The 11006-nt window shown below is 59.6% G+C and overlaps 1 protein-coding gene across 1 annotated transcript; it reads right to left on the reverse strand.

The window, feature by feature from the left end:
- Positions 1–1369: 1369 nt before the first annotated feature.
- Positions 1370–10130, reverse strand: MEN1 (menin 1). Its single transcript, XM_050960856.1, has 10 exons — positions 10021–10130; positions 9237–9696; positions 8699–8907; positions 6889–7017; positions 6526–6566; positions 5409–5496; positions 4896–5032; positions 4432–4570; positions 3739–3909; positions 1370–3248 (listed from the first exon to the last, which is right to left on the reverse strand). The coding sequence occupies exons 2-10, from the start codon at positions 9676–9678 to the stop codon at positions 2802–2804; spliced, it is 1803 nt and encodes a 600-aa protein (XP_050816813.1). The 5' UTR covers positions 9679–9696; positions 10021–10130; the 3' UTR covers positions 1370–2801.
- Between the last annotated feature and the right edge of the window lie 876 nt (positions 10131–11006).

Raw genomic sequence — 11006 nt, forward strand, 5'->3', positions numbered from 1 at the left:
CAGCCCTGCCCCCCTGGGGGCGGGGAGAACGAAGGGGGTCACACCCCCAAACAGGGGAGGGGACAGGCCCTGCTGATGGGACGGGTGAGGGGATGGGCGGGGATCACATCCCCTAAAGAGAGAGGGGAGAGAAAAATCAGCCTCGCTGGTGGGGAGAGCAGCCAGGGGAAGGGCCAGGGGTCACACGCGCTGCTCCTGCTAGAGACCCCTCCCCCCAAAACAGGAGCCTGCAAAGAGCACGCCACCCCCCATGGCATTAGGCCAGCTTGGGGAGAGGGGCCTAGTGGGGGTGAGGGGCTGGGAGCCAGGACTCCTGGGTTCTGTCTCAGCTGGGAGGGGAGTGGAGTGAGGGGCGGGGAGTCCAGACTCCTGGGTTCTGTACCCAAATCTCAGAAGCCCATTTGCACAGGGCTAGCCCGAGGCCACGCACCAGCACTAGTCTTGTGGCACCATAACCCACCTACACATGGGCAGGAAAATCCATCCCCGCTCTGAGCTGAGCAGGCATCTCCCAACCCTCTTTCCTGCCTGGGGCCAGCACCAAATTATCCTTCTCTGCTGCAAACACCACTGATCAGTTGTGACAGCCTGAACCGAGTGCCCTGCCACAAAGCCTGCGCAGGACTGGCTCAAGAACCCCCTCTCCCCTTGGCACTGCAGGGAGCCCCACCGCAGGCTAGAACTAGACACAGGCGTAGGCAGCAAGTTATTTAGGCCCCTGGTGCTCATGCTCCACTCAATATTCAAGAATGTGGGCCCACTGTTTGGACGTGCTTTGAGGGGCCTCACGCTTCAGGGGGACATGGGTCCAGGGCAGCCTGAGGGGATAACAGGGCCTGGCCCCAGCGAGCAGCCGCCCCCACTCCACCCCTTCACCCAAGACCCCACCCCACCCCCATTCCACCCCTTCCCCCAAGCCTTTGCCCCATCCTTCAAGCAATGCCAGGAGCTAGCAGGGGGGCACAGGTTAAGGCCAGGTCACTTGCTGCTGCTGGCACCAGAATGCTCTGGACCCCACATCCCCCTGAAGTGTAGGGCCTGGGGCAGTAGCCCCAATCTGTCCTATGGATGGGAGGGCTTTGCTTGGACCCATTCTGGGCACCACCACCAATTATACAAAACTGGTGCCCATGGACACAGGCCACACGCCAGCCAAGCCCTGAGCAAAGGCAGCAGGGAAACTAGCTTGTCTGGGCCTGAGGTCTGTGAGATTGGCAGGGGAGTGTATTGCAGTCCTATTCCCTACAGTGCCCCCTGCTGGGAGAGGCCAGAGCTGGAGTAGCTGGGAGCTCCCCCCAACTTAGCTCCTGTCCTGTTCCCAAGGAGGAACCAGCACCGGCAAGAAAGAAACCAGCCACTAGGAGCAGACTATTTTAAAACCAACTTTTTTATTAACTCTTCATGCTACTAAAAAATACACATTTAGTAGACGTGTCCTCCCCCCCCCCCTTTGTGGGAACTCTCAGGCTGTTTATCGCAGTCCTGCCAAAGCTGTCCCATCCCAGCACCTCCACCCGCCTTCTAACTGTACAAAGCCCTGCCTGCTCCGACCCCAGCTCTGTCCCCATGGCCCTTCAATGCAAACCCCATGTCAGCCACTAGAGGGAGACAGTGGGGCCCAGCAGGACATGTTGCTTAGAAGACCCTTGGCTTCCCCATTTAGCGCAGCCTCAGGAGCTCTCTGCCTAAGCTGCACCGGGAAGGCAGTGCCCACTACAAATGTATTTGCTACGGCCCTGCTGGGGCTTGTTTAGCGGGATCTGTCACAGCCCAGCGGAAAGCCCACTAAGTTCCCAGTGGTTGGTCATACCTCATTATTCCCCTGTGCCTGGTGGCATGCTCAGATCCCCCCCAGCAACCCCTGCTGTCTGCACCTACCCCTCCAGCAGATCCAGCGCTCTCAAGGGAAAGGCCTCAGTTGAGAACAGAAGGGGGGGGGGACATGACCGGAGAGGAGGAAGTTTACATTACAAACTCCAGGGGAGGAAGAGGTACAAAGCCCCGCATCCGCCACGCTGAACAGTTGTGGCTCTACCCAGGCCTTTGTGCAGGGCCGGAAGATGCCTTGGAAGCTCAGGACACAGCAGCTGGACTCTGGAAAGATCAAATAGAGCTGCTAACCCACCCACCCCCAGCCTAAAGAGAAAGAGCTCCCCTCCCCCACATGGCTGACTGGGGGGCACAGAATGGGATGTGGCTTCCTTCTCCTCTAGATGGTGTGAGCACAAACCTGGCCCCAGGGCAGGGCATGGGCTGGCTCAGGTGGGTCTGTATTTTGGAGAGACCTCACCCAGAAACAGCCTACAGGGTGTCAGAGGGGACAGGGACATAGCTCCTCAACAGAAGGGGTCCAAGATAGAGAGAACCTCCACCCAAATTCCTGCAGCTCTCCCGGATATGTGGAGAACACACAGAACTCATCACCCCTGAACCCCAGAGCTCAGGGGGGCTCAGGCCATGACAGCTCCTGTCTCTTTGGGGGGGGGTAATATTAGAGCTGGGGCGCCGGCGCTCGGAGGCCTTCTTGGGCGGGGGGGGGCTCCTCAGGCTTGGACTCGCGGCGGGGTCCGCAGCGGCGCCCCTCACGGGAGTCCTCGCTGCCCTGCTCATCAAACCCACAGAGCCCCCTCCCTCATGCCATGGGGAGTCCAGGAAAGCTACAGCAGGGGTGAGGCAGCCCCTGCATCTGGGAGCGACAGGGCCAGGGCACTTCCCCATGCCCTATTTAAAGGGACGCATGAAGCTGAGCCTGGCAGAGCTTGGCAGGGGGCAGCACTGCACCCCAGCACCCTCCACAGGGCTCAGAGGGACTTGCGGGGGCGCTTGAGGAAGGCCAGGGTATAGTCTCTCGGGGCTGACACCTTCTGCTTCTTCATCTGCACCTGGGACTGGGCTGTGAGCTGCAGCTTGATGGCGCTTGAGTTGATCTTGGCTGCCACCAGCAGCTCCTTCATGCCCTTCATCTTCTCGCTCTGGAAGGTGAGGACAGGCCCCTCAGGCGGGGCAGCCAGGGGGATCCCTGGGGCGGGGGGCCCCCCCTCCTCCTTCTCTGCTGCAGAGGGCTTGTCTGGCCGCGGGCCTGAGCTGGGGCGCCGGCGCTCGGAGATCTTCTTGGGCAGGGGGGGCTCCTCAGGCTTGGACTCGCGGCGGGGTCCGCGGCGGCGCCCCTCGCGGGGGTCCTCGCTGCCCTGTTCATCGTCCTCATTGGCCTCCGCCTCCCGCGCCACGATCGTCACCTTCTGGCGCACCTGGGGGAGGGAGGGAGTCAAGGGAGGGGCCAGCACCCCACAGTCACTGCAACTCCCCCCAGAGTCCCAGCCCCCAAATCCAGCAGGGACCCCCCAAAGCCCAACCCTAAACCCCATGCCCTGCTGACAACTCGCCCTGAACCCCTAAATCCAGCAGGGACCCCCCAAGCCCCACACGGTCAAACCCCAGCCCTGAGCCCCCCAGCACTGAGCCCCTTGTCCCCCAAAACTCCAGCCCTAAGCCCCCAAATACAACAGGTACCCCCCATCCCCACATGCTCAAACCCCAACCCTGATCCCCTTGTCCCCCAAAACTCCAGCCCTGAGCCCCCAAATCCAGCAGGGACCCCCCCAAGTCCCCCAAATTCAGCACAACTCAGCAATTCAGCTCTCCATCCCCCCCAATACCACCTGAGCCCCCCAGCTCAGATGATTCACCACCCAACACATGCTGCTTCCCAGATGCACCTCTGCCACGGCCCCCTCTCACCTGCCCATCAAAGCGTCCCAGCGACTGCACCAGGAAGGTGGCCCAGCCCACGTGCAGCACAGGCGTGGGGCTGCCCTCCTCCCACTTGCAGATGCCATCATAGAAGCGCAGCAGGTGGGCAAAGCACTCAGGGTCCTGCAAGGCCGAGCCCCCAGCCTGCACCGGGGACCCCTGAACGGGGAGAGAGGGGTTAGTGCCTTCCAGGGGCCCAACACGCCAGGAGCTAAACAGCCCCTCCAGCCTGGTGCCCTCCTCTCCCCCACACATCAGCCCCATGGCCCCTCCAGCCTGATACTTCCTCCTCCGATCAGCTCCAGAGCCCCTCCCAGGGCCACCCGGCGGGGGGGGGGCAAGTGGGGCAATTTGCCCCAGGCCCCGCAGGGGCCCCCACGAGAGTCTTTCGGGGCCCCTGGAGCGGGGTCCTTCACTCGCTCTGGGGGCCCCGGAAAACTCCCACGGGGCCCGGGCCTCCGGAGCCTCTTCCGCCACCAAAGACCCTAGGACCCCTGAATCCTCTGGGCGGCCCTGGCCCCTCCAGCCTGGTGTGTTCCCCCACCTCCCCAATCAGCTCCAGAGCCCTTCCAGGCTGGTGTGTTCCCCCGCCCCAGATCAGCTCCAAAGCCCCTCCAGCCTGGTGTCCCTCTTCCGCCCCCCCAAATCCCAGAGGCCCATCCCACTCAGTACCCCACTCACCTCTCCTCTCTCCCCAGCACCTTTCTCCTCCAGTGGCTCTGCCAGGTTAGCCACCTCCTTGAGCAGGTTGGGAACCACGTCGTTGGCCACATCAAAGAATTCCTTATAGATCTCCTCATCCTCCCGGCAGTAGTTATAGCTGGGGGAGGACAGGAACAAGGGAGGCTGTGAGCAGCTGGGGCCAGCGCCCCATATTGGGGAGAGGTCCTATGTCCCATTCCCCACTGCCATCCAGCCCCTAGACCTGGGGCCAGCCCCTGTGTCCCATTCCCCCGCTGCTAGCCAAATTCCAGGCTTGGGGCCAGATCAGAGCCAGCGCCCCTTAAAGGGAAGGCACTGTGTCCTTCCAGACATGAATCACTCCAGTCTCCTTTTCAGGCAAGCAGTTCCATGGACTGGTGGCCAGCCAGGCCCTAACGAAGGGAAAGGTATGGGGCCATAGGGCGAGCTCCTGGGGCACTCACTCCTGGATGACAGTGGCCGTGTCAGCCCAGGCCTCCAGCGCCTCCTTGACATTCTTGTTCCGACAGTGGTAGCCAGCCAGGTACATGTAGGGGTAGATGTGCTCATTGTTGTAGTACTTCCTGGCTGAGCTGATGCCCTGGCGGGGGAGGGGGGGTAGAGAAACAGAATAAAAGGACATTCTCAAACTTCTCAGGAACATTTATCTTTTACAAATTACATTCCAACCACAAACCCCCTGCAATCCCCGCCCTGGGCTTCCCCCAGCTCTGCTGGTGCCCCCCAGTCCCGACCCGCAGTCCCCTGCGATCCCAGTCCCGAGCTCCCCTCAGTCCCGACCCGCAGTTCCCTGCAATCCCAGCCCCGAGCTCCCCCCAGTCCCGACCCGCAGTCCCCTGCAATCCCAGCCCCGGGCTCCCCCCAGTCCCGACCCCAGCCCTGGGCTCCCCCCAGCTCTGCCAGTGCCCTTCAGTCCTGACCCACCACCCCCGTGATCCCAGCTTGTACCCCTTCACCTTATGGTAGATGGAGAGGGGGTCTGGTCTGCCTGGTGTCGGCTCCAGCTCCTCCAGGTCGGCCAGGTTGCCCAGTGCCATCGGGTACCTGCCAGGGCAGCAGAGCAGACAGGCAGCTGGAATGGGGCGAGGGACCCTGTATCCTGACTTCTGTCCTCAACAGGCGGCACTGGGACAGCACTGCAATGCCTGGCGCTTAGGGGCGGGGCACCCCAAGGCAGCAGATGGTAAAAGACCCATTGATTTCAATGGGCGCTGGGAAAGACCCACTCACTGGCTCCTGCCAGTGCCATCTCCTGTTGTACCGCATGCTCTGCACCGCGACTCCTTGGCGCGCACATCCCAGCGGCCAGCAGAACATGCTCACGGGCCAGCCCCACAGGCAGGAGAAGAGCCGACCTAGCCCAGAGCTGGGCTCTGCTAGAGAACATCTCCATTCCCACCAACCCTGCCTAGCCCTGGAGCTCCACATGCTCTACAAAGGGAGCCAAGGTGGCCAGCCCTAGGCTGGGAGGGATTGTGCCGCGCACAGACCAGTGAAAATACACTTCTGTCGCTAAAAGCCAATGTTCACAGCTAGGCAAAGTCAGCAGAGCACGGCCGATGCGGCTGGCTGAAGGATGGCTCCTTGGTGGACTTGGACAGGGGACGGGGACAGTTTGTGCTACCGGTTACAAAGCTGCAAACTTCTGCCATCTCAACCGCTCCCGTCACTAAACAATGGGCTGACCCCAAGAACGTCCCCCAGAAGTGAACATTTAAAATCAAAACAAACAGGAAAAACGCTTACAAATAAACATCAGTGTTAGCTGTCAAAACTATACAAAATAAAAACCTGTGTCTGCCACGCTTAATGAGCCCCACCCTGCAGATGGAGAAACTAATGATCAGAGGTGAAAACTCAAGTCCATGGGGTGCCCCCCACTGCCCTCCAGAACTGGGATAGAACCCACGAGTCTGGGCTCCCAGCTCTCCCCAGCTCTAACCCACTAAATGCTACTGCCCCACCAGAGCCAGGGATAGAACCCAGGAGTCCTGGCTCCCAGCGCCCCCTCCCCGCTCTAACCACTAGACCTCCCTCCCCAAGCTGTGGTTTCAAAAGTCCAGCTGTACTGACCTCTCCAGGTGCCCCATGTCGTAGAGAACCCACAGGAGCCGCTGCAAGGAAAGGGAAGGGTGGGTTACTGAGGACACAGAGCCATGGGAGTGGGGTGGGGGATGAGACCCGAGTCCCCTGTGGATAAGATCCCAATGGAAGTGAGGGCCATGCGTGGCGGAGGGACAAACAGTTGGATGAACATGGAACAGTGTGCGGTGCGCACAGCACTGGAGGGACGTGGGGTAGAGGAGACTAGAACAACTTGGAGGGGGCCATGCGGGGAGGGAGGGAGTAGATGGGCTTGTGGATAGGGCAGGCATGGGGGTGTGCCCAGGGGGAAGGGGACTGCACGCGCACACATGGAGAGGGGGCATGTCCCACCTGCTGCAGCTGCAGCAGCTCCAGGCTGTCAGTGTGCAGGTCAATGGAGGGGTTGATGGCGCACACCATGAAGGCCACCTCCATGTGCCGGTCACAGCGCAGGTACGAGCCCTTCAGGTACAGCCAGCTCTGCGGAGGACAGTGGCAGGTGAGTGAGGGAGCTGGGCCAGGCTACCCTGAGCCCAGAGCAGGGGGGTAGGGCTGAGAGCCAGGACTCCTGGGTTCTATCCCCAGCTCTGCCTCTGATGCTGGGCAAGTCCCTTCCCCTCTTGGTGCCTCTATTCTGACTGTGAGCTCTTCAGGGCAAGGACCATCTCTCACTGGGTCTGAGCAGCCCCTGCCCCGATCTCAGCTGGGGTCTATGCAACACCTGGTCCAATGCAGGGGAGCTGATCTCAGCCGGGGTCTCCGTGGCACCTGGTCCGATGGGGGCCAGTGACTGAATGCACCCTTGTATTCACATCCTGCACACAACTGTAATAATATATTTGTACCAAATATGTCCTGTGAGGTATCATTTGAAAAGTAACAACTCCCTACTCAGTAATATCCTGGTAGGATGTGTGGAGCAGCCCTATATGGACAGTAACAAACATAAGCAGACATTACGACTGAAATGTGTTTACCAGACATGGCAGAGGGGCGGAAGGGACTGTTCCTCAAAGGACAAGCTGGCACCTCTAGCCAGGTATCACCAGAGTTAATTGCATTTTAGCAAACAGCATGGAACCTCTTTCACCCCGAGACCCCATGGTTCCATCCTCACCGCAGGAAGGAACTTGATCTAGGGGTAACCTCAGGACAGCGCATGTCAAAGGGGACAGGACTAGGAAAATGAGGGGCAAACACACTGGGGGGGGGAACTCATACTCTCTTTCTCTCGCCTGAGAAGACAAAGGAACCAGCCTTTGTAAGGGGTTCTGACCAGAGAACTGGGGCTGTCCCGCTTCTGGGAGCACACGCTAAGGATTTTACCTTGAACCAAGTCCAGTTTGTTGCGTTTAGTTGCTAGAATGCGCTTTATCGGGATTCCCCTTGTAACTGTTTCTGATTTTACACCACATACTTGTTCTCACTCACGTCCTCTCTGTAATTCAACTGGTTTTATTCTTTTTAAAACAAGTCCAATCCTGTGCTGTGTTTCAACTGAATTGTCCGGGTAACTCCAGTTAAAATAGCAAACTGCTGCATACTGACCTCTAATAACTGACCCACCCAGGGATGGACTGGACAGTGCAGAAAATTCAGGACCGGGAGCATGCTGGGGTTGCCCTGCGGGTGGTAACTAAGGCTGCTGGAAGCCAGAGCATGGCTGGTGTTTGCTGACAGGCTGCTGGGGTCAGAGCTGCTGGACCAGGACTGTGGCTATCCACAGACACTCAGGGTGGGACCTGCATGCTGCTATGCTGTTTGTAGGAAGCCCAGGTGGGAGCTACAGCAGCAAAACGTTGTGCAGCACCCAGGGCAGGTGGTGACACACCCCTCCCTGGTCTGCCTTGCACCTCAGAATGTGACAGAGCCCCCCAGATCTTGCCCATGGTCTGAACAGCACCTGGCCCCATGGGTGGGGCCCTGATCTCAGTCTGGCAGATACCTCAGTGACAGCAATTCATGTGGATCAGTTATTAATTACAAACTTCACCATCTACTAAGGTTAAAGCTCAGGGGATCTTGCACAGCAGCTTTTTGATCCAAGTAGGCAGCCCCAGCCCTGCACAGACCCCAAGCCCCATTCCACCCCCCACTGCCCTACCTCCTGCAGCTATGTCTCACCGCAACCCCCCAACGCTAATGGCCTCCCCTCACTTACCCGCTCAGCCACGCCGGCATTCACGGTCTGCCCACGCCGGTCCTCATTGCCTTTGCCGTGCCAGGTCACCTCAGCAGTCTGCTCACCATCCCGACCAAACACCACCCAGGCATGGTCCTCAGAGAGCGCCAGGTGTACATCCGGCAGCCCCAGCACCTGGCAGGCCCCCACCACAGCAAAGGCCACCCCTGAGCTGTCCAGCTTAGTGCCTGCAAGGAACACATGGCACTAGGGGGTGCTGTGCTGCTGGGAGCAGCGTGGGGCACATTAGGGAGCACTCTCCCCTTGCAGCCAGTGCTGACCCCTGCACCAGTGTGGTGCTAGGGATGCTATGCTGCAAAGAGCAGGGTGGAGCTCAGTCGGGGGTGCTCTGCTCTCAGTCAGTCCCAACTCCAATGAGCCATCACTAGGGGGTGCTGAGCTGCAGGGAGTAGGCAAGAGGAAAAACAGAGCTGAGTATTTTCAGGCTGCCCCAGGGCAGCGCCCCACGCTGGGCCAGGGAGGTACTGTCTCCATCCCCATGCTAGTGGGCCCCTACCTGTGATGAAGCTGAAGAGGGACTGGATGTGGGCCCGGTCTTTGAAGTAGGAGCGGCTGAGGCTGTTCCAGATGACATCCGACACCTTCTTGACCAGCTCGCGGGAGGAGAAGCCCTCGGGCCGGGGGTAGAGGGACAGGTCAACAGCGCCACGGATCTGGGCGGTGAAGCGGGCGTACAGCGCAGCCACGATGGACAGCTCAGCCACAGGGAAGTAGGTGAGGCTGTCGGGCTCCGGTCCCGGGCATGGCTCGAAGCTGATGCCCGGGACGTTGGTGGGTATGACGCGGTTCACAGCCAGGAAATGCTCCACAAAACCCAGCACCAGCGACAGCAGCACCAGATCGGGCTGCTCCTGCTGCAGCTCGGCCATGAATAGCCGCACCACGTCCTCCACCGAGCGCAGCGGGAACAGGGCCTTCTGCCACGGCTTCAGCCCCATGGCGGGCACGCAAGGCAGCTGGGGAGAGGAGACGAGAGGAGAGGAGAGAGCATCAGGGGTGGCTGAGGGGAGGGCCAGGGCCTCCCCAGAGCCAGGTCAGACCGCCGGAGCTGGGAGTCGGGGGCTGTGTGTCTGCCTCTCTCCCCACCCGTCCCCTTCAGGGACCCCCACCCCGTCTCTCACCCCCCTGAAGGGGACCCTCATCTCTCTCGCCCCCCCCCCCGGGTGAACAGCTATTAGGGGCTTTGTCCTACACAGACAACTATCCCTCCCCACCCGAACAGGAGGTGTCCCTATTTTCCACACTTGCTCTCTGGTCCCCCTCCCCCAGGCCCCTTTTACCAGAGGCGGCAGTCCCTCCGCCCCCCTCCAGCTTCACTCCCTCAGCACAGGCAAAATAGCAGCCATGCTAGGCCCGCAAGGCACTATGGGAGCCGCAGGGCGCGATGGGAATTATAGTCCGCTTGGCCAGCCAATCACACCATGTCCACCAAGGCATGCTGGGAGTTGTAGCTTATAATTAACCCCAGTGCCTTATGGGAAATGTAGTCTGATGCCTGAGGAGGGCAGCCAGTGTGCCCCACAGCACAATGGGAGTAGTGGTCCCGTTAACTGGCTACCCACGGCCTCCTGGGAAATGAAGTTTGGTGCCCCAGGGGAAGCGCCCACCTGCCATTGTACATGCTGGGAGATGTAGTTTTTCTGGCAGTACATGCACAGACTTAGTTGGTATGGGTACTTCCACCTTTTCATGTTCTCTGTATATATAAATATCTTCTGTCTGTGTGTTCCATTCTATGCATCCGAAGAAGTGAGCTATAGCCCAGGAAAGCTTATGCTGAAATACATTTTTGTCTCTAAGGTGCCACAAGTACTGCTGTTCTTTATTCAGAGACATGTACTTCCTCACAGAATTATGGGCACTGTAGTCACACGGTCTACTCCAGCCGGAGGTGTTCCAGGGCTGTCTGCATCCAGCGCGTGGCTGGGCCTTTACTTTTTTTAAACCTTGAGGCCATTTGAGCCCTCCAAGGGATAGTGGGAATTTTAATGATGTCATTGACCCTCCCCTGCAGTCCTGGCTCAACAGCGGACGGTAGTGCTGTAAGCTTCCTCGCAGCAGTGCCCGAGCCAGCCTTGCATGGCAAGAGTTACAGTCTAGGGGAGCATGGCTGATGACATCATGGGTGTACTGCATGATGTTAGAGCTGTGTCCAGGCTTTCTACAGGGGGGCCATTCGGAGGGCAGAGTTGGGTGGGGTTGCAAGGATGCAGGCTGCCCTGCTTCCTTTGTCACAGCACCCACTGTTGGGGGGCAGCAGTTGCAG

This window comes from Gopherus flavomarginatus, chromosome 6 (genome assembly GCF_025201925.1).
Source record: "Gopherus flavomarginatus isolate rGopFla2 chromosome 6, rGopFla2.mat.asm, whole genome shotgun sequence".
NCBI lineage: Eukaryota > Metazoa > Chordata > Testudines > Testudinidae > Gopherus > Gopherus flavomarginatus.